Source organism: Ahaetulla prasina, chromosome 2 (assembly GCF_028640845.1).
Source record: "Ahaetulla prasina isolate Xishuangbanna chromosome 2, ASM2864084v1, whole genome shotgun sequence".
NCBI classification, from domain to species: domain Eukaryota; kingdom Metazoa; phylum Chordata; class Lepidosauria; order Squamata; family Colubridae; genus Ahaetulla; species Ahaetulla prasina.
This window is the reverse complement of record NC_080540.1, coordinates 222,766,949-222,794,651: the sequence shown is the minus strand read 5'-3', so window position 1 is coordinate 222,794,651 and position 27,703 is coordinate 222,766,949. Positions and strand designations below refer to the sequence as shown.

Here is a 27,703-nt window from a genome sequence, read left to right as displayed (position 1 = left end):
AAAATAACATAGCTCTCCACAACTGCCTTTTTCTCCCATCATTTCTATTTCCTACACAGGATTCCGTAAGTTGTATAATGTTTAATACTGTACCTCTAAGATTTGATCACCAGCCCAGAGTCTTCCATCTTTAGATGCTGCTCCTTCTTCATATACTTCGTGGATAATAATTGCTCCCTGTAGATTTGAAAGATTCTATCACTGAGTTGTTAGATTTCTTTACCATGTATTGCAACTATCTTAAAGTAAAGCAAAGAGTTTGAATGTAGGAAAACACACACACACACATATACACACACACTAAGATTCAGAAGTCTCTATGCAAATGTATTTTTAAGTAAGTTTCTGATGCTATAGTGTATTATTAGAAATTAAAGATGGAAATGCAGAAATGCACTAAGAACGGGGGGCGGGGGAATAAGATCTTAATTTTAACAACGTGATAGGTTTCCCTAGTCGTGTCAAACTCTAAGGGACAGTATTAATTTTTGTTTCCTAGCTGATGGAACCAGTGATGTCCGAAAATGCTTCCATGATCATATGGGCAGCATGATTATACATCAAAGCACGTGAGAACATTGTTATCTTCCCACTAAAGCGGTACCTATTTACCTACTTGCATTTCAATGTTTTCAAATTGCTAGCTTGGCAGGAGCCGGGGCAAGTAATAGGAGCAAACCCTGTCACATGGTGCTTGAATTTCGAACAGCCAACTTTCTGGTCAAGAAGCTCAGTGTCTTAACCGTTAGTGTCTTAACTGGGCCCCCTTGAGATTTTAATTATGTACCTTTAAATGAATACTACAAATCGGAACATTTTACATAACATTATAGAAATAATTATACCTAAAAAATAAGAAACATTAACAGTAAAGTATTGAAATATGATAAGAAGAAGAAAAAAATCTAAAACTTTAAAAACTTTAGTAACTTATGAATTCAAAAATATATAAATATTTAATGAAACTAAGAATGAATAGGAATGAAATGTAACAGAGGTGTGCCATTTTTTAAGGTATTAGTGCTTTATGTAGTTATAGATTTAAATTTATTTCCAATAATATAACTTGTATTTAAATTCATTTATTCAAGTCACTTTATAAAGGTCTCACATTGTAATCTTACATCCACGTATCTGAGAATAAGTGCCATTACATTCAACGGGACATTGTTTTTTGTGTTAGAAATGTTAACCAGAGATTGTATAAAGATTACAGAAATCATTTTTACCCACCAGTAATGTGTCAGCTCCTCCAACAATGCTCAACCCTAGACCAGTACGTCCCTTGGAGATACTGATTGTTGTTTCATAACCTGGGATTATTGGACAAGTGGCTGGGTCAGAAGCTAACATAGCTGGAGTTGAAGGCCTGCTTGCATCTAAAAACACAAATTAGAAGAGCTGGTTATAAACTATGATTCTAAGATACCTTATTTGTTGTTTTACATCAAGAGAACCATTTTGCAAGTTATGTTGAGAGAAGCTACCGCATAATTTGGGATTTATTAACTCCATGGATATATCTTCTCAGTGGAATTAGGATATACCAGAACATTAAAAACTGCAAGGTATGAGACGACTTCCGGTGTCCAGCGGCAACGGTCGTCTGGAGGCTTCTCTTGCCCCCAGTGCCCGAATCCGGCCGCCGCCGAGGCCCCCAGGGGCCAGGTGTTCCGAAAAAGGACACCTGCCGCACGGACGGCTCGCCAGGGGTCTCCCAGCCGACATACAGGACTGGGGGGACCGATGCTGGCGCGTCCTAGGCTCGGCGGGGTTTGAGGCCACGGCCACGCCATTATTTTGGTCGCCGCCTGGGCCGCTGTGCCGGTGACACCGGCGCTTTGGATTTATAACTGCAGCAGCCTGGTGGTGAACAGGGAACGGAGAAGAATTGAGGAATGGAGAAGGGAAGGGGATATCGGTAAACGCGAGTGGAGTGCTCCGGAGTGCGGGGGGGTTTTTCTCCCCTGCGGCTGGAAGGAGCACGAGTCATTCTGGAGAGAGGAGAACTTAAAATAAGAAGATTACCGGTTTTGTGGAGCTCTGGAGAGAAGAGGTGATGGAGAAATTTAGGAGGGAGGGTTTGAGGCCCCCCCTCCCTCTGGGGAACAGTGGTGGCGTCCAGCTTCCGCCTTCACTATGAGAATTTTGATGACATCACTTCCCTTCGGCTTCCTGGTTGACTAACTGTACTCTGGACTCGTTGCTCCTGTGAGTGCCCCCTGGTGGATCCGGAGGAAATTATAAGGATACTGTGCTTGCCTGAGGATTTTGAAATTTTTTTTCTAAATGGCAAAAGGTCAGAGACCAACTGCTGGAGAGATGGAGAGAATTCTGGAAAAGTTATCCAATATGGACAAGAAACTGGATGATTTGCAAAGAGGCCAAACGGAAATAAGAGCAGAAATTGTGACTATCCAAAAGGATTTAAAGGATACTCAACAAGTTTCAGCAGAAAACAAGCAGAAAGTGGAAGGTCTGGAGGGTGAGATGCGGGCAGTGCAGAAAAGAGAGGAGACGACAGGCAATGCTGTGCTTGGACTACAGATGGATAAAATGTCTTATTTCCTTAGGTTTCAAAATTTGGAAGAAGTGGACCAAGAAGATTTGAGAGATGTTGTGACTAAATTGTTAGGAGAATTTCTTGGGAGAGGTGTTGATTTCATGAATTGGGATGTGGATCGAGTTTATAGAGTTAATTCACAATATGCACGCACGCATGCAGTTCCTAGAGAAGTTCATGTCAAATTTGTGAGAAGAGAGACGAGAGATGAAATTCTTAGAAAACATAGGAGTGGGGCACTGACTTATAGGGGCAGGGAGATAGCCATTCTGAGGCAGATTCCCAGACAGGTACGTGAAATGAGAAAGAAATATTACTTTTTGTCAAGCAAATTGTACCAGAAGGGAGTAGGCTTCAGATGGCTGATGCCAGAGGGATTGATGATTTTCCGGGAGGGCATTACGAAAAAAATTAGTACAATTGCGGAGGCTACGGCCTACGTGGAGGAACACAAAGCCCTCCTGGAATTAGATGACCCAGGAATTGAAGAAGGGGAGGTTATAGACCATGGGGCGGAGGCGGCTGCCGCTGTTGCGGCCCTGGGGGTGGGGCAGGCTGGACCCAGAGTTCTGGGGTCCCAAACTAGGAAGTGATAAAGATATTTGGTATTGTGTTGGTTTTCCTTATTCTCTTTTGTATGATATTCTGTTTATTCTTGACCCTTCTTTATTGCGTATGTAAGATTTGTAAACTTAGCTACTTCGTGTCACCTGCTTGCCATATGGCTGTTGTATGTGTTAAAAATTTGAGTAAAATTCTTATCTTGCATAAGAAAAATGAAAATTTACCATACCTGATATGTATTTGTATAAACCTTTTTTGACCAATAAAAACTTTTTGGAGAAAAAAAAAACAAAAAAAAAAAACTGCAAGGTATAACTTCCTCAATAAAGTTTTGATCTTAAATGAAAACCTTCCTTGAGATACATTTCTGCAGTATTACAGTAATATAATAATGTATGTCATACCATTACAGAGCCACAGTCGATAATGGGACAAATCCATTGGTCTTACAACTGAATCCATTTAATAATCATACAAATATTTCTACTTAACAATTGGCTAATTATAAAGATAGTTCTCAATTTACAACAGTTGTTTAGTGACCGTTCAAAGTTATGGCATTGAAAAAAGTGAACATTATGACCATTTTTTAACTCTTACGACAATTGCAGCATCTCCATGATCACATGATCCAAATTCAGACATTTGGCAACTGACTCATACTGATGATGGTTGCAGTGTTGGGGGTCATGTGATCACCTTTTGCGACCTTCTGATAAGTAAAGTCAATGGGGAAGCCAGTTTCACTAAAAAACCATGTTACTTAACAACTGCAGTGATTCACTTAATAGATGCGGCAAGAAAGGTCATAAAATGGGTCAAAATTCACTTAACAACTCTCTTGCTTAGCAACAGAAATTTTGGGGTCAATTGTGGTCATGTTGAAGATTACCTGAACCAAAAAGGCCAAAAAAATAGAAAGAGGAAGAAAATTAAAACACAATACATTGGCCGAAAAGAACATATTGATTTCTATATAATTTGCTTAAATCTTACAAAGGAAGATATTTGAGGTACCAAGTCAATGACGTATAAGCTAATGGCTGATTCAATAATTGGTAGATGTTTATGCGCCTACATGCATATTGATATAAACATAGTGCACTGTGTGTTTTTTTTAACATGGAGTAAATGAAAATGCTTACTTTTAATTAACTCTGGTTCTGGTGACTCAGATGATGGAACAATTGGTAAAGGCTGAATATTGGTTCCCTCGGTCAAAGTGGTGCTGTAAGTTGACAATGGTGGCTGGGGAATTGCCAGACCTTCTGGTTCAACTGAACTAATAGTGAGTTTTACATTGGGCTTTGATGTTTTCAGCAAACTGATAAACTTGTTAAAATAATAAACAGATAATAAGAAATATTAGACAAGACAAATTACCATGTAACAAACAAACATATTGCTGTATAATATTCAGCAGAATTATTATAGCTAAGTTGTTAAGAGGAAAGCAAATCTTATGTGTTTGAACAAATATTTAACTGAATGGCCATTTCTATAACATATTTTTCCCTGACAAGAGATGATTGCCAATATTTCAGCTAATAAAATTAGTGTGTGTGTGTGTGTGTGTGTGTAGGTCTTTGGTTATTCGGGTTTTCTCCCGCGTAAAATTGGAAGTGTCTTGGAGATGTTTCGACGAAGTCTCATTCGTCATCTTCAGGCTTCAGCTTCGTGCTTCTGGGAGCAATGTGTGATTGCAGCTGTTTCTTCCTTTTTAACTGCTAGTGGGGGTTTCAACTGATTGGGTGGGAGCTTGGCTGTGCTCTGATTGGATAGGGGTTTTTTTGTGCTCTGATTGGCTGGGGGTGTGTCCTGTTTGGGTGGGGGCTTGGTTGTGCTCAGCAAATTATATATATATAATTATCGTTATCGAGGGCCTATCTTGAGGACGGGTTTTGGAACTCCGAGAGATGGCATGCCAAGAATAGGAGACTTAGGGGATTTTTAATTAATTGTTTTAACCGATTTTTTAAGGGGAGTTTTAATGGGACTTTTACGGGGAGGGTGGAAATCGACGGGCTTGGGTTGGTGGGGGAGGTAGGGTGGGTGGGGGTGGGAGGGTTAGGGCGGATGAGGGGGGTAGCCCGTCGGGAGGGAAACCAGTTCCAGCGCATGCTCGTGGCGACTATCAAATGGGTTCGGAGGTTATGGGGGGGGGAGTGTGTTCCTTTGTGTGAGGGTGAGTCTATTTGCACGGTAAGTGGGAGGGGCAGATATGGCGGAAGGGGGATCGATCGACATAGGGGTCACGCGTTCGATGTCTGCAAGGGATCGCGTGCCCCGATCCCCCTGACTTCTCCCGTTCCCCGGATGGTCAAGACCCTCAGAGCCTGGGCCTTCGTCTGATGTTATGCAACGCACGGTCCGTGGCCAATAAGGCCCCCCTAATACATGATCTGATACAGGGGGGTGCCACGGATATTATAGGCGCACGGAGACCTGGTTGGGCACTGAAGGGTGTGCCCTGGTCGAGATGTGCCCACCGGGTTTCCGTGCATTCCATCAGCCGAGGCCCAGGGTAGGGGTGGAGGGTGGCGGTTGCTATTAAAGAGAGTCTAGAGCCGAGGGAGACCACTGTACCTCAGATTGCCGGGTGTGAATCCTCTTGTGAGGTGGGGTCATAGATGTCAGATGGGCTTGCTGGTGGCGTACCTGGCTCCTTGCTGCGTGACAGCTGCCCTGCCCGAGCTCCTGGAGGTGCTTGCCGGGTGGCAGTGGAGACCCCAGACTTTTAGTCATGGGGACTTTAACTGCCATCTGCCGGCTCGTCATCGACGGTAGCTCGGGAGTTCCTGGCCTCCATGACGGCCTTGGACCTGACTCAAGTAGTGGATGGCCCCACTCACATCGGGGAGGCACACTGGACCTGATTTTGTCTCTGGTCAGTGGTTGAGAGATCTGGACTTAAAGGAAATAGTCACTGAACCTTTGTCATGGTCAGATCACTCTCTCTTCGCCTGGACTTTCTGACCGCTACCCAACACCGCAGGGAGACGGAACCATTACGGTGGTACCGTCCCAGGCGCCTGATGGACCCAGAGAGGTTTCGGACGGAGCTTGGGCCACTTCCTGAGGGTCTGGCTCACGGCACGGCAGAGGAACTAGCTGCAGCCTGGGAACGGGCTGCGGCTGGGGCTTTAGACCGTGTCGTGCCTTTGCGACCTCTGACCCGGCGCAGATCCCAACCGGCTCCTTGGTTCTCCGAGGAGCTGAGGGGATGAAACGCCGGAGAAGACGCCTAGAGAGTTCCTGGAGGTCCAGCCGCTCAGAGGCTGATCGGACACTAGTTAGATCCTATACCAGGACCTACCTAGTGGCACTGAGGAAGCGAGGCGTTCTCGCCTCCTCCCTCATTGCGCCGGCAGATAACCGCCCAGCTGCCCTGTCTGGGTGACCCGCCTCCTTCACCAGGGGAGCGGGATGACCCGCTGCGGGACGTGCTGAGGAGTTTAACGGTTATCTATACGATAAAATCGCTCAGCTTAGGGACGGTCTGGACCAAAATTGTGGCGATTCAGACGGGGTATCTGAGGCGGTCTTGGTGATGTTGTGTGGGATGAGTTTGACCCTGTGACTCCCGAGGACATGGACAGGTTGCTGGGTAGATTGAATGCCACCACGTGTTTACTGGACCCGTGCCCCTCCTGGCTGGTGCTGGCCACTCAGGAGGTGACACGGGGCTGGCTCCAGGGGATTACGAGTGCTTCCTTGTTGGAAGGAGTCTTTCCGGCCGCCTTGAAAGAGGCGGTGGTGAGGCCCCTCCTCAAGAAGCCTTCCCTGGACCCGGCTGTTTTAGGTAATTATCGTCCGGTCTCCAACCTTCGCTTCGCGGCGAAGGTTGTAGAGAGTATGGTGGCATATCAGTTTCCCCTGCACCTGGAGGAAACTGTCTATCTGGACCCATTCCAGTCCGGCTTCCGACCCGGTTACAGCACTGAGACGGCTTTGGTCGCGTTGGTGGATGATCTCTGGAGGGCCAGGGATAGGGGTTATTCCTCTGCCCTGGTCCTATTAGACCTCTCAGCGGCTTTTGATACCATCGACCATGGTATCCTGCTGCGCCGGTTGGAGGGTTGGGAGTGGGAGGCACCGCCATCGGTGGTTCTCCTCCTATCTCCGACCGTCGCAGACGGTGTTGACGGGCAGAGGTCACCCCGCGCCTCACTTGTGGGGTGCCGCAGGGTCGATTCTCGCCCTTCTGTTCAACATCTATATGAAGCCGCTGGGTGAGATCATCAGTGGCTTCGTGTGAGGTACCAGCTGTACGCTGATGACACCCAGCTGTACTTTTCACACGGGCCACCCCAATGAAGCTATCAAGTGCTGTCCCGTGTCTGGAAGCCGACGGGTCTGGATGGGGAGAAACAGGCTCAAGCTCAATCCTCCAAGACGGAGTGGCTGTGGATGCCGGCATCCCGGTACAGTCAGCTGAGTCCGCGGCTGACTGTCGGAGCGAGTCATTGGCCCCGATGGAAGGGTGCGTAATTTGGGCGTTCTCCTGGATGCACGGCTGTCTTTTGAAGATCATTTGACGGCCGCCTCCAGGAGAGCTTTCCACCAGGTTCGCCTGGTGCGCCAGTTGCGCCTTTCTAGACCGGGATGCCTTGTGCACAGTCACCACGCCCTTGTGACGTCTCGCCTGGACTACTGCAATGCTCTCTACATGGGGCTCCCTTGAAGGGCATCCGGAGGCTGCAGTTGGTCCAGAATGCAGCTGCGGTGATAGAGGGAGCCCTCGTGGCTCCCGAGTGACACCTATCCTGCGCAGACTGCACTGGCTACCTGTGGCCTTCCGGTGCGCTTCAAGGTGTTGGTGAACGCCTTTAAAGCGCCCATGGCATAGGGCCGGGTTACTTACGGGACCGCCTGCTGCTACCGAATACCTCTCACCGACCGTGCGCTCTCACAGAGAGGGACTCCTCAGGGTGCCGCCGGCGCGACAGTGTCGCCTGGCGACACCCAGGGAAGGGCCTTCTGTGGGGCTCCGCCTCTGGAACGAGCTCCCCAGGACTTCGCCAACTTCCGGACCTCCGAACCTTTCGCCATGAGCTCAAAACTTACTTATTTATCTGCGCTGGACTGGGTTAGTTTTTAAGTTATGGGTTTTAATGGTGATTTTATAGTTTAGGGTTTTATATCGGTCGCCTGACCGCTTTTAGTTTTAAATTGGCCGTTAAATATTTCATTATAAATGTATTTTAAATTTATTGTGTACCTATGTGTTTTAATAAGGCTGTACACCGCCCTGAGTCCTTCGGGAGAAGGGCGGTCTAGAAATCTAATTAATAAATAAATAAATAACATATTGATTTCTATATAATTTGCTTAAATCTTACAAAGGAAGATATTTGAGGTACCAAGTCAATGACATACAAGCTAATGGCTGATTCAATAATTGGTACATGTTTATGCGCCTGCATGCATATTGATATGAACATAGTGCACTGTGTTTTTTTTAACATGGAGTAAATGAAAATGCTTACTTTTAATTAACTCTGGTTCTGGTGACTCAGATGATGGAACAATTGGTAAAGGCTGAATATTGGTTCCCTCGGTCAAAGTGGTGCTGTAAGTTGACAATGGTGGCTGGGGAATTGCCAGACCTTCTGGTTCAACTGAACTAATAGTGAGTTTTACATTGGGCTTTGATGTTTTCAGCAAACTGATAAACTTGTTAAAATAATAAACAGATAATAAGAAATATTGGACAAGACAAATTACCATGTAAAAAAGCAAACATATTGCTGTATAATATTCAGCAGAATTATTATAGCTAAGTTGTTAAGAGGAAAGCAAATCTTATGTGTTTGAACAAATATTTGACTGAATGGCCATTTCTATAACATGTATTTCCCTGACAAGAGATGATTGCCAGTATTTCAGCTAAAAAATCTAGTGTGTGTGTGTGTGTGTGTGTGTGTGTGTGTGTGTGTGTGTGTGTGTGTGTGTGTATATATATATATATATATATTCGTAGGTTTTCATGGGTATAGGTATGTAGGTCTTTGGTTGTTCGGGTTTTCTCCCGTGTAAATTGGAAGTGTCTTGCCAAGACACTTCCAATTTTACACGGAGAAAACTCAACAACCAAAGACCTACATACAAACACCCGTGAAAACCTCAGAAAACAAATATATATATTTGCTCCCAGAAGCACGGTTGAAGCCTGAAGATGACGAATGAGACTTCGTCAAACGTCGCCAAGACACTTCCAATTTTACACGGGAGAAAACCCAAACAACCAAAGACCTATATATATATATATATATATATATATATACATATATGTAGGTCTTTGGTTGTATATATATATATATTCGTAGGTTTTCATGGGTATAGGTATGTAGGTCTTTTTGGGTCTTTTCCCGTATAAGTTTGAGAGTATCTTGGCGATGTTTCTTTGCTCGAGAAGCATGAAGCCGAAAACACCAGCCTGAAGATGATGAGTGAGACCTCGTCGAAATGTCGCCAAGATATCTCAACCTTACACGGGAAAAGACCAAATGTTAAGATTTCGGTGCGCTTCAAGGTGTTGGTGAACGCCTTTAAAGCGCCCATGGCATAGGGCCGGGTTACTTACGGGACCGCCTGCTGCTACCGAATACCTCTCACCGACCCGTGCGCTCTCACAGAGAGGGACTCCTCAGGGTGCCGTCGGCGCGACAGTGTCGTCTGGCGACACCCAGGGAAGGGCCTTCTGTGGGGCTCCGCCTCTGGAACGAGCTCCCCAGGACTTCGCCAACTTCCGGACCTCCGAACCTTTCGCCATGAGCTCAAAACTTACTTATTTATCTGCGCTGGACTGGGTTAGTTTTTAAGTTATGGGTTTTAATGGTGATTTTATAGTTTAGGGTTTTATATCGGTCGCCTGACCGCTTTTAGTTTTAAAATTGGCCGTTAAATATTTCATTTTAAATGTATTTTTAATTTTATTGTGTACCTATGTGTTTTAATAAGGCTGTACACCGCCCTGAGTCCTTCGGGAGAAGGGCGGTCTAGAAATCTAATTAATAAATAAAATAAAATAAAATAACATATTGATTTCTATATAATTTGCTTAAATCTTACAAAGGAAGATATTTGAGGTACCAAGTCAATGACATACAAGCTAATGGCTGATTCAATAATTGGTACATGTTTATGCGCCTGCATGCATATTGATATGAACATAGTGCACTGTGTTTTTTTTAACATGGAGTAAATGAAAATGCTTACTTTTAATTAACTCTGGTTCTGGTGACTCAGATGATGGAACAATTGGTAAAGGCTGAATATTGGTTCCCTCGGTCAAAGTGGTGCTGTAAGTTGACAATGGTGGCTGGGGAATTGCCAGACCTTCTGGTTCAACTGAACTAATAGTGAGTTTTACATTGGGCTTTGATGTTTTCAGCAAACTGATAAACTTGTTAAAATAATAAACAGATAATAAGAAATATTGGACAAGACAAATTACCATGTAAAAAAGCAAACATATTGCTGTATAATATTCAGCAGAATTATTATAGCTAAGTTGTTAAGAGGAAAGCAAATCTTATGTGTTTGAACAAATATTTGACTGAATGGCCATTTCTATAACATGTTTTTCCCTGACAAGAGATGATTGCCAGTATTTCAGCTAAAAAATCTAGTGTGTGTGTGTGTGTGTGTGTGTGTGTATGTGTGTGTGTGTATGTAGGTATGTGTGTGTGTGTGTATATATATATATATATATTTGTTTTCGGAGGTTTTCACGGGTGTTTGTATATAGATCTTTGGTTGTTCGGGTTTTCTCCCGTGTAAAATTGGAAGTGCCTTGCCAAGCCCCTTCCAATTTTCCCCGGGAGAAAACCCGAACAACCAAAGACCTACATACAAACACCCGTGAAAACCTCAGAAAACAAATATATATATTTGCTCCCAGAAGCACGAAGCTGAAGCCTGAAGATGACGAATGAGACTTCGTCGAAACGTCGCCAAGACACTTCCAATTTTACACGGGAGAAAACCCAAACAACCAAAGACCTATATATATATATATATATATATATATATACATATATGTAGGTCTTTGGTTGTATATATATATATATTCGTAGGTTTTCATGGGTATAGGTATGTAGGTCTTTTTGGGTCTTTTCCCGTATAAGTTTGAGAGTATCTTGGCGATGTTTCTTTGCTCGAGAAGCATGAAGCCGAAAACACCAGCCTGAAGATGATGAGTGAGACCTCGTCGAAATGTCGCCAAGATATCTCAACCTTACACGGGAAAAGACCCGAAAATGCCAAGACCTACACACACACACACACACACGTGTGTGTGTGTGTGTGTGTGTGTGTGTATATATATAGTACAATATATATATATAGTACAAATACACTCATTTTTTAAAATTTTAAAATCATGTATTTTAAAAATTTTTGATTATTGGTGTTTAATTTGCTGTACACCACCCTGAGTCTTCGGAGAAGGGCGGTATAAAAATTTAATTAATTAATTAATTAATAAATAAATAAATAAATAAATAAATAAATAAATAAATAAATAAATTTGTTCATGAAAGGAGATATTTTAAATTTCATTAAACATTAATTATTCTCACCCTGATCAACAATTATCTGATTGTTTGTCATGTTCTCTTGGACAGGTGTCTTCAATGAGATATGAGATAGAAATTGAGTTTTAAAAATTGAACAATGCTATAAATCTAATCCCATAGAAATATCTAAATCCCACCACTGCCCACTACTCATCCTACCATCTCTTCCCATCTTTAGTTAAAGTTGCTAATTTATATTTTACAGTATTTTATTTTACATGCATGTTTTGTATATGCCTGTTTTGTATAGTTCTATCCTTTTTAACATATAAGCTGCCCAGAATTACCCTGTGATAAGATTGGCAACCTACAAATTTAATAAATAAAAATAAAATACATAATCAAGCATTTTAGCTGATTACAAACAAATCTTTAAAAACTGCCTAGGGTAGACATTGCTCAATTACCTTTTCTATAGGATAGCCCACAACAACTTCATCATCCACTGCTAGAATTTGATCTCCAACCTTAATTCGGCCATCCTGAAATAAAATAAATACGTTAACACAGGTCAAGGAGAAGGAAATGTAAATTTTTATCATCTTTAGTGTCAAGTTTACCTTTCCTGCTGCACCATGGTCTGTTAAGTTCTGAATAACTACACCATTAAGTGTATCTTCTTCACCAATAGCAATACCTATGCCACCTTGATCCTAAAGAATCACAAAGGGCAACTACAGTTATTGAAGAATTTAACCAATGTAAAATAATACTTTAGGAATTCTGCCTTTGCAAATTCTACACAAATAGAGTTTAAGTTAAAATTTTCAAACTAATATATAGATAAAATGTAAACCACACTTCAGGTTTTACATTTCTCAGAAACTTAAAAAGCATTTGCAAAATTTAAGCACATCAAACAATGTTTTCATGCTTGCTTACTCGTATCTAGGTATCTCTGTGTGTAAATAAATACATAAATAAAAAATGAGGCGGTTTAACTCATTTGTACCTTCTCCATCAGAATAAAAAAAAAATTACAGCCAGAAATTCATTTAGGACTAGAGATACAAACAGAACATAAATACACGTATTTACCTTAGGTAGTTCCACATTTTGAACGTTCTTATATAAAGTCAGATCTATTGGTAAATTAGAGCTTGAAATAGTCACTTCCCCCTAAACAAAATAAATATGTTAAAAATATATTCATAATAACTATAAAAGAACCATGTTTAAATTAACTAAGAATAATTTTATGAAGTTACTTCTAAATTAAAACTGGGTCTGCCTTTTGATTATTTTCAATGGAAAACATTTTAAGTAGCAATTTTTCCAATCACTACATTAAGATTTATTTCATTAATTGAATATGCATTGTACCTCTTCATGCTGAACCATCCCTGAAGACGAAGATGCTGATACCAGGGATTTACCAGGAGAAATAGCCATCTGATGGATAGCATCTTTGTTTCTATCATACAAAAAGCACACAATTTTAATACTATAGAACTAGTGTTGGAGGAGGTTTTCTTTAAACTTTTAATATCTAAATAATACTTTTGGTGTTTTTTTAAAACAAAAAAATCTACATTGTATATTTATTTACTGATTTAAGTGATTGATCTCTACCTTTCAGTCCAGAGGGACTGCAATTCAGTCCAGAGGGACTTGCAATTCTGAAAATAGGTATATAATTCAAGAAAACCCTTAGCAATCCTTTGATGCCCTTCCCATTATCTGAAAGATGAACTGAGACAAGACTAAAAGATTAAAAGATTAAATGTTTCTTACCTGATAAAGATTATTTTTACTTTAGAAGGTGCACATTTGATGATTGAAGATGCATTCTGATGTGTTTTTCCATACAGAACTTGTCCATTTATCTGATCAGCATGGCACAAACAGACAAGAATACACATTTCATTATTTCTTCCCAAATCACTTCTTTTACATGCAGAGCTGATTGTTATAATTGATTCAATGTAATAAACTGTTGGCTAATTATAATTGTTAACTTATTAATATTTTTCTTCAGCCATTCCACTGCGGATACTAATCCTGCAATATTTATTATTATTTTTCCTGTTATCAAAATCCTAACTGCTGTTGGTTTGTACTGGCCTCTCTCTTGGAAAACGCCCTTTGCTTGACTGCAGTGGTTTGGCTGACATTGAGAACACCATCATTAATTTTCACTAATGATTCGTAACTTATTTTTTGCCAAATGAAAACAAAGGCTTGGAGAAGCAGACTGATAAATACAAATAATGGCAAAATGATTTGTAATCAGACTAATTTATAGCTGCACAAGAATGTCTCAATATTTTACTTAAATTTCCAAGATTAATCATCTTTAAGTTAATAGGAAACGTATTCCAAAGTTCTGCTGATAAAACTGCTTCTGGCAGCACAAATAGAAACAGCAATTCCTCTACTCTACAAAGTCTGTTATGGAGGTTGGTTTTGAAATATCCTCCTGCCTGTTTAAGATTTTTTTAAAGATGCCATTTTACACATCATCAATGTCCAAGATATAATTTGCAGATATACATGAAATCTTTGGACCAACAAAGATTATTTTCATGCCATCCTGGCTGCTGTATTCTATTTTCTTTTACCTTTTTGATCCGGGAGGGAGGGAGGGAGGAAGGGAAGGAGGGAGGGAGGGAGGGAGGGAGGGAGGAAGGAAGGAAGGAAGGAAGGAAGGAAGGAAGGAAGGAAGGAAGGAAGGAAGGAAGGAAGGAAGGAAGGAAGGAAGGAATTATAAGGCCACCTTATAATCAATCGAAAGGTCAACAGTTCAGCGGTTTGAAACCTAGTGCAGGGTGAGCTCCCGTTACTTGTTCCAGCTTCTGCCAGTTTCTCCCAACCTAGCAGTTCGAAAGCACGTAAAAAATGCAAGTAGAAAAATAAGGCCACATTTGGTGGGAAGGTAACAGTGTTCCGTGTGCCTTTGTCTCTTCAGCTTCGAAACGGGGGTGAGCACTACCCCCTAGAATGGCAATGACTAGCAAATATGTGCAAAGGGGAACCTTTACCTTTACCTTTAAGGTCATCTTATATGATGACTCTGGACAACTTTCAATAACAAACAAATAACCAAAGCAGAAGAGACAAAACTTATCTGGAAGAAAAAAACAAACAGCTCAATAGCAAAATCCCGGAAGAGGCTTACCAACTACCTCAATCCATGTCTGGGGAAGAAAATCTGGCAGAGAGTAGTTTCCTGAGGTTGGGCTCCAGCATGAATCCGAAAGCTCAGAAGACTAAACCTCTGAGCCCAGTGACTGATCCTACAACATTATCCTGGAATAAGTATATTTGCCTTCATTCGTAAGAAAAGTCATGTTTGGCGATGCAATAGTTAGAATGCAGTATTGCAGACCAACTGTGCTTATAGCCTGGAGTTTGATCCTAATAGGGCTCAAGGTTGACTCAGTCTTCCATCCTTCCAATGTCAAGGATCCAGATTGTTGAGGAACAATATATTGACACTGTAAACTGCCCAGAGAGCGTTGTAAAGCATTATGGGACAGTATATAAATCTAAGTGCTATTGTTATTTTAACACTTTTTAAACCAAGGCACACAAAAGCTATACAAATTTCAGAGGATAAACCGTTCCAGAGGATAAACAAGGGAACAAAAGGGTCCTGTCTCTATTAATGCTCAAGAAGAAAACCAAAGCTATAGATTTTGCATATAGAACACAAAGTTCAACGTCAAGAAGGACATTTGCAGGGTAGCTCAACCCCAGGTACCACCCCACCATCACAACAACAACAATAAAAACCAGTCTTTGTACGCTATAATTTGCAATCTGTAAGTGACATTTTATAGCCTACAACTTTAATTCTAGTCCTGGCTGAGGCTCAAAGCCAGCTGGATGACTTGGGTCAATCACTCTCTCTAAGGCAAACCACTTCCATAAAAAGGACATAAGGAAAAAGGACTAGTTATGTAGTTGCCAAATGTCCAAACTGATTTGAACGTACAATTTATGTAAAGAAGGGACATACTGATGAAAATAATGTTGTTTTAATAAAGCTTACATTTTATACCAATTAATTGTTTTGAATTAATTCTGTCCTTAAAGTCAGTTTATTTTATTTAAGTCTATTAGATACTTACTTCCAGTAACTCGTCTCCAATCTGCAGCCTGCCATCTCTTCCAGCTGCTCCATTTGGATCAATGCCCACCACAAAGACACTCATCTTGGATCTGTCTTTGTTCCCAGCTAGGCTGAGTCCTAATCCAGTCTTCCCTTTCTCCAGTTCTATCACGTGCAGATCTCCTGACAGATTCCCATACTGGTGACTGATTTTCCCTAAATATAAAGATTCAAATGGGGGGGGAGGAGTCAAAATCGATTCCAAAACTTTGGAATTCAATAGTCCTAACTTCAACTCAACATTAGAAAAACAATTCAAGAATGAATTTATGTTTCTATTCACTTGCCAAAGTTAGAAAAGGGCATGCCCCCAGCCATTCATTTTTTAAAACAGGAAAGTAAGAATCTATTCATCATTCCTTTTTTCATTATAAAGGCACTTTCTTTATTTATATGCTACTTTTAGGAATATTTTTTAATAACGATCACAATCATTTCTGCGTTACCCATGAAGTACAATTATATTAAAGCCTTAGGGCCCAAATCGAATGCTTACAGCACAAGGAAACAACAAAGCTGTTAGTATTGACCACAGATTCTACTCAAGCATATCAAAGAAAAACTACTGAAAACATCAAACTGCAGATAAAGAGGTAACTTACTCCAGCTGTATCCAAACTCATCCTCCTTATCCAAATCTTCCAGGTGATTGTTAGAGGACTGCGGCACAATTTCACTGCTCATTGCTGGAAATACTGAAGGAGGAGGCAAGGGCAGATTACAGGATGATTTTTTTTCTGGCTCTGAATCTGACTGACTGGATGCCTGTGGGGAGTAAGGAAAATACAGTGTTTGAGGAGACAGAGAGGACTTATGGCCAATAGAAATGCATGGGATGATGAAAAAGGAAAACCTAGGACTTTGAAGTTAAAATACATAGCAACAGTAGAATAAAAAAGCAAACAAGATGGAAACTGCAAATCAAATTCTGTTCAGCCTACATACTACTAAATCTTTGCATGTTAGTTCCAAAACTGGACAAAGAGGAATATGTTAAGGAATATGAATGACTCCTCCAAAAGATAATTATGTTCTTGATTGTGCATCATTTTATATCAAAAATTGTTTCTGAAATAATAAATGGGGGTGAAATCTGATACAGACATTGCATTAGCCTAGATCAAGAGTTCTTGGTAATCTCATGATAGATGGAGAGATGCTATTATGAATAGTGCATATTATATAGTATTGCAGAAGTGGTATTGTGGAAAAATCAAATCAGTAGGGAGCATTTTTTTAATTTGTTTTCACAAATGGAAAAAAAATGTTTTCTGTTCATGTTGATGGTTTTTAATTTGGTTTTATGGTTATTTATATTTTATTGTATTTTGCTGTGGTTTTTAATTTTGTGAGCTGTTCAGAGTCACTGATGTGAGATGAGTGGCTATATAAATTGACTGAATGATTGCACGAAAGAGGGCAAAAATGGATATGACACATTAGCTGAATTCACATACACAGCAGTCTTCAATTGTGTACACTATTGGAAGTGCTACTCATGAAAATTTTAAATAAATAACACACTAACAAAATGTCTTTTGCAGAACTTATTTTGGAAATTGATTTCCATGCCCTTAGGAAATTATGCGGAAAGGCCTGAAGAAGTGAATGGAAATAAAATGTCTGAAATCGTAAAACTGCTGAGAAAGGGGGCGATGTCTTAAAAAAGACATTGATGTCTTTCTCCAATTAACATTATCATATATAAATTTAGTCATGGGAATGCCTGAATTCTTCGCGATATGATATGAGCATTATTTATGCTCAACACTAAAACAGTAGGTACATTTAGACGGAAAAGATGATGCCTTTGAAATTATCATAGGGACAAAGTAAAGGATGGGAATGCAGGAATGGGTGTGTGTGTGTGTGTGTGTGTGTGTGTAGGTCTTTGATTATTTGGGTATTCTTCCGCGTAAAATTGGAAGTGTCTTGGCAACGTTTCGACGAAGTATCATTCGTCATCTCCAGGTTGGTGTTTACAGCTTCGTGCTTCTAGGAGCAATGTGTGATCGCAGCTGTTTCTTCCTTTTAATTGCTAGTGGGGGTTTGAACTGATTGGTTGGGAGCTTGGCCGTGTTCTGATTGGGTGGAGATGTGTTCTGATTAGTTGAGAGTTTGGCTGTGCTCTGGTTGGATGGTGGGGTTAGCTGTGCTCTGATTGGCTGCGGGTGTGTTCTGTTTGGGGGGGGCTTGGTTGTGCTCAGGTTAGTCTGAATTGCAGGGGGATTTGAGTTGGTGAGCTGCATTGCTGTTGTTTGGCTTCGCGTTCGTGGTCATGCTACATCTTCATGGTGGGTGTCAGTCTGCTGCATGTATGGATTGGAGGGGTTTGATGCAGCTGCGGTCTGGCTTCTGGTCCGTGGTTGTGCTTCATCATCGGTGTGGGTTTGAGTCTGCTTTCCGCGTGGATGTGTGGTGGTGAAATGGTGTGTGGCACTCGTGAGTGTGGATCTTGCATCATTCTTCATGTTAGGGACTCGTTTGTCGATAAGGGCGGGTTTCCAAATGGCTGGTAGGCGGGAGGTATCATCTCATTTATTCATGCTATATATATGCTTTCTGAGGTTTTTGTATGGAGGTCCAGCCTGAAGATAACGAATGAGACTTCGTCGAAACGTCGCCAAGACACTTCCAATTTTACACGGGACAAAACCCAAACAACCAAAGACCTACACACACATATGTGTGTGTGTGTGTGTGTGTGTGTGTGTGTGTGTGTGTGTGTAGGTAGGTAGGTAGGTAGGTAGGTCTTGGTATATTCGGGTCTTTTCCCATGTAAGGTTGAGAGTATCATGAAAACCTATGAAAGCCAAGATACTCTCAACCTTACACGGGAAAAGACCCGAATATATCAAGACCTATACACCTATACCCATGAAAACCTACAAAAACAAATATATATACACACAAACACACACACACACACACACACACACACACACGTATATATATTTGAATAAGTCAAATTATTATCTATATATCTATAGATATATACAGAATAATTTAACTTATTCAAATTAAGTGAAAACTTAAATGGGTAGGAGCTAAGGGATAATATGGGGAGCCTTTCTTATTTTTATAAGAATTCAAGGCTGTGAATATCCTTTCTCTTCCTTCTATTCTACCCAGAACAACAATCCTGTAAGGCAGGGGTCCCCAACCCTTGGTCAGTGGACTGGCACCGGGCCACAGCACAACAGAAACCAGGCTGCACAAACAAGCGAAGCCACATCTGCGGGATGGAGGCAGCACATGAAACCATGCCTCCTCTGGTCCGTGAAAAAACCTCTCTCCACATAACCGATCCCTGGTCTCAAAAGGTTCGGGAACGCTACCGTAAGGTGACTGGCTGGCTCAAAGTCATCCAGTTATTTTAATGGCTAAGGTAGGACTCGAACTCAGAGCCTCCTGGTTCTAAGCCTAGTGCCTTAAGCACTACATCAAATCAGTCTAGTAGAAACAGAACTTTCCATTTCTAACTGAACAAACAATTCACTTACAAGCCTCCAGATACACGAGAATAAGATGGTAACATTAACTAGCTGTACTCAATATTTGCTAAATTAACTTTTTACAAGCATAATAGGATTTGTGGCAGGGACAAAATATTTCTATCAATGTTGTTGTCCAAAATTCAAAGTAGAAACTTTTGTTCAAAAGTAACAGAATTCCCATTCATTCTGCCAATTAACTCAGCATTAAGTTTCTCCTTTAAGTAAACCCAAATCATGTTAGAAAGTTACTCTTAAAATTCCAGCTTGTTAAAAGACCTACCATCATCCTTTCATGGATCAGGCACTATCAAAAGTTTCTCCTACCTGCATGTCATAATTTCAATGGAAGGGGATGAGAGGGATATGAGCATGATGGCCATAATTCAATATGGAGAATATTCACTTCCAGCAAACCACTGGCTTATGAAACATTAATAATATTATTAAATGAGGGTCTAGGAAAGGAAGGGGAAAAAAGATAAACACATAAATATTCACCAAGTCCATCACAAACACATGGGCATAATCCAACCTTGTTAGTGTTGAACTGCAGAGGATCAACAAAAGGGTTAGTGCTGCTGAAGGCAGGAGGCTTAGTGAAAGGATTGGACTGCAGATAAGGCATGGGGAAATTCTATAAAAAATAAAAACAGAAAGGAACTTGCTAATCAAAAGACACATTTATTAGGGCAAGTTCACACATGCGTGATCAGCATTTGCCCAACAGCAAATGGTAGCTTACATGTAGTCCTTGACTTACAACCAAAATTGAACCCAACATTTCTGCTGCTAAGCAAGACCGCTGTTAAGTGAATTTTGCCCCATTTTACAACCTTTCTTGCCACAGATGTTAAGTGAGTGACTGCAGTCGTTAAATTAGTAACAACACAGTTGTTAAATGAATCTGGCTTCCTCATTGATTTTGCTTGTCAGAAGTTCTCAAAAGATAATCACATGACCCAGGGACACCGCAACCATCATAAATACATGCCAGTTGCGACGTACCCAAATTTTTGATCATGTGACCACAGGGGCGCTGCAACAGGCGTAAGCGTGACAAACAGTCGTAGGTCACTTTTGCAATGTCATCGTAACTTTGAACAATCACTAAATGAATGTTTGTAAGTCAAGGACTTCCTGTATGTGAAACAGTAATTATACTTGCAAGTATCAAACAGAACTAGGGATTTCTTCTACATGATAATATTTTAATACTATTATTCATTAGGACATCTTTTAAAGCTTTATGAATAAGTAAAATATTTTATGCTGAAATTTTCCTAGTAAAGCAAAAATGCTCCCCTGTTGTTTAAGGCGATTACACCATCCAGGATGTGGGAAAGTCCTTGGATTTACCTATCTGGGTAAATATGTACATTTGTTATTTGTTCTGCCCTGATTTATTAAAATGAGGACCAAAACAGATTCATTAAAAGAATTTTAGAACATTTCTTCACTAGTGATAAAGATTGCATACGATAGGAACAGAGATGAAGAAAGTAAACTCAACAAGGCTAGAACGAGAGCTGATTCTATGACTCCGTATTTTTCAGCAAGTAATGTATTTATAGCTTTAAAATATAGTAACACAGACATTTTATTTGCCTCCTTTTTTTGAAAAAAAAAAGTAATAAAGCTGAACTAAACATTTTTCTCTTTTAAGATTATTGTTTATTCTTACATTGTACTTTTGGGGTAATTTCTTACTATGTTTTTAAGAGAAGATAGCAAACAGCAATTCAACCGGTCAGGTTCCAGCTGCCTCACAGCTGGCATATCATTTATCTTGAGAAACCCTATCTGCTCTATCCCTTAAACGGATTCAGCAATGCTTACTTCTTTATGATGGCAGAAGACAACTAAAAAGTTCCAGAAAGAAACTTTTTATAAGAACTGTATTGCTACTGATATACAGCAAAGAGACAAGATAGAAAGACCTGCACATGGAATAGAGAACAAACAAAAGTGAATTGAATTGAAATGGAAACGGGCTGTTCACATAGCAAGAAAAACTGATGGCAGGTGGACCAAGGCAGTCACAGAATGGATCCCACTTGATAAAAAGCGAAAGAGACTGAAAACAAGATGGATTGACGGCATCAGCAAGTATTCCGGGCACAATTGGCAAAAGAAAGCTCAGGACTGTATTGGTTGTAAATATGTGGAAAAGGCCTTCATCCTGCAGTAGATAGACAATGGCTATGATGATGATGGTGATGATACAGCAAAGGTCTCTGAGAAAATTTGTCCACTTTACCTCAAAGACCGAGATAAAATATTTCCCTTTATTTTCAAGGCACTACTCCTTAGGGGGAGAAGGTCAGCTTTCAGATAACAGGCCAGAACTGTTATTATACTTAAACAGGAAAAAAAGGCAGGGACATTGGTTAACAACCTCTCACTCTTCCCTAATCTTTTTATATTCCCAATAAGAAAAAAGTTGATCATGCTGCATTTGAATAGGCTATTGGCACTATGAGAAAGTGAAACATAATGTACACTACCTTGAGCTTCTGAACAAAAAGTGGATATACTCTAAGAAATAAATAAATTACATTTAAAAAATATGTTAAGATTGAATTTAACACAGAAATGGGGAAAAAAATCTAGATTAAAATGAACAGAGGGGAAAAAGCTACAATTATATAGAAAAAGGCAGACAGCATTACTTGATGTTGCTTATATGGATATTAAGAAGAACTGCAGCAAGTAACAGTAAGTTCTCAAACCACTTTTTGGAGACTATCAAAATTTAGCTCCACTCTGTTCTGAGAATATCTATACATGAAAACCACCACATGTATATGTGTTGTGCTTATAATTAAGAATATATATTCTCTAGATTATTTTCATTAAAACTGAACTGATGAACACACCACATAGGGTTTTTTTTCCCTGAATAATTATTTCCTTCTCGAAAATGGTACTCTTGATTTTCATCGTTTCTTTTTCCCAAGTACTTTTTTTTCTTTTACTGCTTTATTGTGCTGCTGCAAAATGATACCACATAACTTTGAACTCTGCAAATTCATATTATTACATGAAACTTCCCTCTCTGTGATGTTCAGCTAGTCTTTAAAGAAAGACTTCTGCTTCACTTCAGAATATTTTAGCCTTGTGTATAAACAAGTTTCAGGAAATAAACCAGATTATCACTTTCTTCAGCGAATTGAACAATACATATTTTTAAAAAGAGAAATCCCTAACTTGAATCATTTCAAGACACGTTAAACATGCCATTTCAGTGGAAGCATTAAAAGCACACATTGAAGGCAATAAACACTGAACAACAGGATTACAAGAGACATGCATGCAGACAGGCATTCCTTATTTACAAAGCTCTATCAAAAAAAGAACTTCTCTATGATTTGAAATAATAAGAAAGCCCCCATAAACCATTTATGTAACTCCTGTCACTAACAATGCTAGTTCAAATTTCATAGGCAGATGGGTCAAACACAAACAATAAGATAATTTCTGTTACTACAATACCTCTGAACCATCATATAATAGCTTGAGCATTTTTGGTAAATTATACATTTAATGCATAACCATATGTAGCAAAATAGACCTCTTTTATTGTGTATAAGCAAAATAAGAATTGTTAATTGCTATAATTTGTTGATCAACAGGAAACAGCCATCTCCATAAAGCAATGCTTGGACTCTCTCCAATGGATGAATAAGCCATCTATGCCTGTGAAGTTACCTTATTTTATATTAATTTTTTATTTCATGAAGCAGCATTAAAAGGAGACTACCAGAAGAAAATACAGCTAGCTTTCTGGTTGATTGCTTATAACTAAACATTGGAAATCCCCTTAGAAGATATTAGGGTTTCATATAAAGAGCACAAACTAAAGACACTGTTTTTACATCACCAACAATCAGCAAGCAAATGTATTTTCCCATGCCACAGCAAATTCACAAGCTCCCATTAGTTCTACATACAAATCACCAACATTCAACAGAACTCCTCATGCTATTTACCTGTGATGACTGATGGTAAAATGGATTATTAAATTTCTGCCCACCAAGAGCAGAGGATGCTAAAGAGCCATAAAGAGATATTGGCTGGGAAACAAGAGTTATATGAAAAGAGCCAGTAAATCAAACATGCGAGTTACCAAAAAAAAAAAAACATACAGGAAGTATAGTTCCAAGTGATGCAAGCAACAATATTAAAATGACTGTGCAAAGTGGCTGAAAGCCATATCCTTTTATGGAGGGCTATTTAGTGATTCTGCACTGCACACACTTTCTCTCTCTCCTGATTTATGCTTAAGAGCAAAATGAAAAGTAAAGAGAAAATGTTAAGGAAAAAGAAGGCAATATTTCGGCAACTAATTAATCTTTCAAACATATAGCCTCATGGATTTCTTAGCCTCTGCACAGATCACAATTCCTTTCTGGCAGGCATGGCTAACAGGTGGGAAATCAAGATGGGATATGCACAGATGTGGTATATAACAGGATCTCAGCTGCATTAGTAATATCATGATCTCCAGAGCAGTTATGGAAAAATCCTCAAAACCTTACTCTATCATTGATAGCAGAGGTATCCAACCTTGGCCACTTTAAGACTTGTGGACTTCAACTTCCAGAATTGGACACCCCAGTTTTATAGCATGTAAATATTTCATCAACTTTCTGAATGATTAAACGAGATAACTTCTGAAGTACCATTTCCTGTTTCCAATCTATACAGATTTCTACACAGATTTTTCACCACAAAACCAAGAACTAATTCATGGGTGAAATCCAGCAGGTTCTGACAAGTTCTGGAGAACTGGTAGCGGAAACTTTAAGCAGTTCGGAGAACTGGTAAATACCACCTTTGGCTAGCCCCAGAGTGGGATGGGAATGGAGATTTTGCAGTATCCTTCCCCCTGGAGTGGGGTGGGAATGGAATCCCGTCATGCCCCCAGAACCGGTAGTAAAAAAATTGAATTTCACCATTAGTCTAATTGCAACATCAACTAATTCTGCTCTTAGCTTTGTAGATGATGTAAGATTTAGACAGCAAAGGCTCAGTTCTCCTCCAAATTAACAAAAATTTGAATAAATGCTTAACTTTGGATGCATATTTATGATTCTACATATCTTTTTTTTTCCTTCTCTTCATATGCTTACCCTTGGTTTACTTATAATGCTCTGTACCGTGAAGACTACTGGGTTGCCTGCTCTTCGAATGGCTTCCACCGCTTGCTCGTGGCTTGCATCTCTGAGATTTATTCCATCCACCTGAAAATGTAAGGCCTACGTTTAATACACGTAGCTAAAAATGATGGAGAAACTCCTAATAATAATACCTATTTCTCTGTTTTATGTAAGTAAACAAACGAAAACCTGTAGCCAGTCCCTTCTAAATTTCAGTCCCTCCTTTGCAGCATTTCATTATTTAGCAAGATCATATTACCGTGTTTCCCTGAAATAAGCTTTGGCCTTATTTTCAGGGAGGTTTTATTATTTTGGGGTGCATGAAGCAAGACGGGTCTCCTCTTGCCATCTTACCTGATTTCCAGCTCTGTCTCCCTAACCCTAACCACAGGAAATTTATTTATTTATTTATTTATTTAGATTTTTATACCGCCCTCCTCCCGAAGGACTCAGGGCGGTTGACAGCCATATAAAACCATAATAATAAATATAATAAAACAATAATTAAAAAACCTATCAAATACGGGCCTATATAAAATCCATATAAAACAATAAAACCAATTGAATTAAAACCCCAATAACAAGAATTAAAATTCTAAAATCCTATGCCAGTCCTGCTTGATGAAATAAATATGTCTTCAGCTCACGGCGGAAGGTCCGAAGGTCGGGAAGTTGACGGAGTCCCGGGGGGAGTTCGTTCCAGAGGGTAGGAGCCCCCACAGAAAAGGCCCTTCCCCTGGGGTCGCCAGCTGGCATTGCTTGACCGACGGCACCCTGAGGAGTCCCTCCCTGTGAGAGCGCACGGGACGGTGGGAGGCAAACGGCGGCAGAAGGAGGTCCCGTAAATATCCCGGTCCTAAGCCATGGAGCGCTTTAAAGGTGGTAACCAATACCTTGAAGTGCACCCGATAGACCACAGGCAGACGGTGCAGCTTGCGCAGGAGTGGTGTTACATGGGAGCCGCGAGCAGCTCCCTCTATCACCCGCACAGCTGCATTCTGGACCAAATGGAGCCTTCGGGTGCTCTTCAAGGGGAGCCCCATGTAGAGAGCATTGCAATAGTCCAAGCGAGAGGTAACTAGAGCGTGAGTGACCGTGCACAGGGCACCCCGATCAAGAAAGGGGCGCAACTGGCGGATCAGGCGAACCTGATGAAAAGCTCTCCTGGAGACGGCCATCAAATGGTCTTCAAAAGACTGCCGTCCATCCAGGAGCACGCCTAAGTTGCGCACCCTCTCCATCGGGGCCAATGACTCGCTCCCGACAGTCAGCCGCAGTTGCAGTTGACTGTACCGGGGTACCGGCATCCACAGCCACTCCGTCTTGGAGGGGTTGAGCCTGAGCCTGTTTCTCCCCATCCAGACCCGTACGGCCTCCAAACACCGGGACAGCACTTCGACGGCTTCATTGGGGTGGCCTGGGGTGGAAAAGTACAGCTGTGTGTCATCAGCGTACAGTTGGTAACTCACCCCAAAACCACTGATGATCTCACCCAGTGGCTTCATATAGATGTTGAACAGGAGAGGCGAGAGAATCGACCCCTACGGCACCCCACACGTGAGGCGCCTCGCGGTCGATCTCTGCCCCCCTGCCAACACCGTCTGCGACCGGTCAGAGAGATAGGAGGAGAACCACCGAAAAACGGTGCCTCCCACCGAAATGGCGGGGACTGGTTGCACATGCATTTAAATATTTTCAGGGAAGGCTTATTTTTAGGAAAGGCTTATTTTAGCACATGCACTCAAAAGCCCAACTGGGCTTATTATCCAGGGAGGTCTTATTTTCAGGGAAACAGGGCATTATGCAGGAACATCACAGGTTGCAATTTTCAGGATATACTATAAGAGTGGGAGTTATTATTGTAAGTTATAATTTAACATTGTTTTATATCTAGGAATCTTTAGTGGTTCAGATATGGAGCTTAAATTAGACTCAGATTTCACTGGCTGTCAAACATAACATACTTTTAATTTTTGTTTGGAATCTAAGATCATCTTAAATTCAAGACTGTCAAGTCTTTGGCATAAATCTGGCATAAATCTGCAATATTACACATATAACAAAGATTGTGTAAAATGTAGTAAGCTAGAGGAATATGAAGGTGTTTATTTAAAAAAACCTCAATGGATTCTATACATCATTTTGTATGATAAATCCATATTACTGATATTTGTGCCTTTGTCTCTTAATAAATGTTTCAGAGTCAAAACACATGGCAGTGATCATAATCTCTAAAGCAGCTTTGGAGGTGAATGATAAATAATTCATCCTTTCCATTCAAGATTGCATTTATGTGTTTCACTATTATAAGCAATTTTCTAATAAAATAAGATTGGGTAATTTTTAAAAATGAGATGGTGGTATGCAACGTATTTCTTTTTTATTAATTTATTTTAAACATTTACCGTATTTTTCGGAGTATAAAATGATCCGGAATATATGATGCTCCTTATTTTGGGGGGAGGAAAATAAGAAAAAAAAAATTCTGCTAGAGAAGCTCTCTGTTTGAAAAGCTGCCTTTGCAGCCTCCAAAAGCTCCATTTGCAAAGGAGCTTCTCTTTGCAAAGGGAGCCTCTCAAACGGACCTTTTGGAAGCTGTTTGAGAGGCTCTCTGTTTGGGAGGCTGCATTTGCAGCCTCCGAAAGCTCCAAAAGGGTGGGGCCCACCAGGTGGGCAGAGCTACATTTGGGGTATAAGACGCACCCAAATTTTCCCCCTCTTTTGGGGGGGGCGGGGAGGAAAGTGTAAGGATTCTCTTATACTCTGAAAAATAAGGTATATGGCCACCCATCTTTCAGACAACTAAGGGCAGATCCCAATAAAATCATTTTAAAAACTATAAAATAATTTAGGGAAATTTATTTATTCCTTACAGCTTCAAAATGTTACCTTCTAACCTCCTGTTTTCTGAAAAGAGACTTTCAACTGTGAAGTTCTGAAAGAAAAGTGTTCAAAATCTGTTCTGATATCTGAAGATACTGAGGTTATATTGTTCGTATTGCAGAAGGACAACCATGTTAGCATACAGTAGCCAAAAATCAGAAGGAGACTGGTAGTATCTTTTCAGGCTTGGTTGTTTTCCTGCAGATGTCTCACTATCCAAACTTAGTAATATCATCAGTGCTAGTAAGGAATGGGGTATCAACCTCAGACAGTACCAAGGACCCCTCTTTTCAAATATGAACTGCAAATATGCTCCTTTATTGAGCATCTTTTCAAAATAC

At 40.5% G+C, this 27,703-nt stretch overlaps 1 protein-coding gene across 1 annotated transcript in view; it reads right to left on the bottom strand.

Moving 5' to 3' along the window:
• Positions 1-27,703, bottom strand: part of MPDZ (multiple PDZ domain crumbs cell polarity complex component) — a 112,766-nt gene that overhangs the window by 16,974 nt on the left and 68,089 nt on the right. The window contains exons 27-39 of the mRNA XM_058168056.1: positions 24,453-24,563; positions 23,310-23,393; positions 19,751-19,954; positions 16,426-16,588; positions 15,783-15,979; positions 13,444-13,535; positions 13,033-13,123; positions 12,748-12,828; positions 12,270-12,362; positions 12,117-12,191; positions 10,349-10,535; positions 1,234-1,379; positions 94-177 (exon numbers count right to left, since the gene is read on the bottom strand). Of these exons, the coding sequence (XP_058024039.1) occupies positions 94-177; positions 1,234-1,379; positions 10,349-10,535; positions 12,117-12,191; positions 12,270-12,362; positions 12,748-12,828; positions 13,033-13,123; positions 13,444-13,535; positions 15,783-15,979; positions 16,426-16,588; positions 19,751-19,954; positions 23,310-23,393; positions 24,453-24,563 (1,608 nt within the window). The remainder of the gene's footprint in view (positions 1-93; positions 178-1,233; positions 1,380-10,348; positions 10,536-12,116; positions 12,192-12,269; positions 12,363-12,747; positions 12,829-13,032; positions 13,124-13,443; positions 13,536-15,782; positions 15,980-16,425; positions 16,589-19,750; positions 19,955-23,309; positions 23,394-24,452; positions 24,564-27,703) is intronic.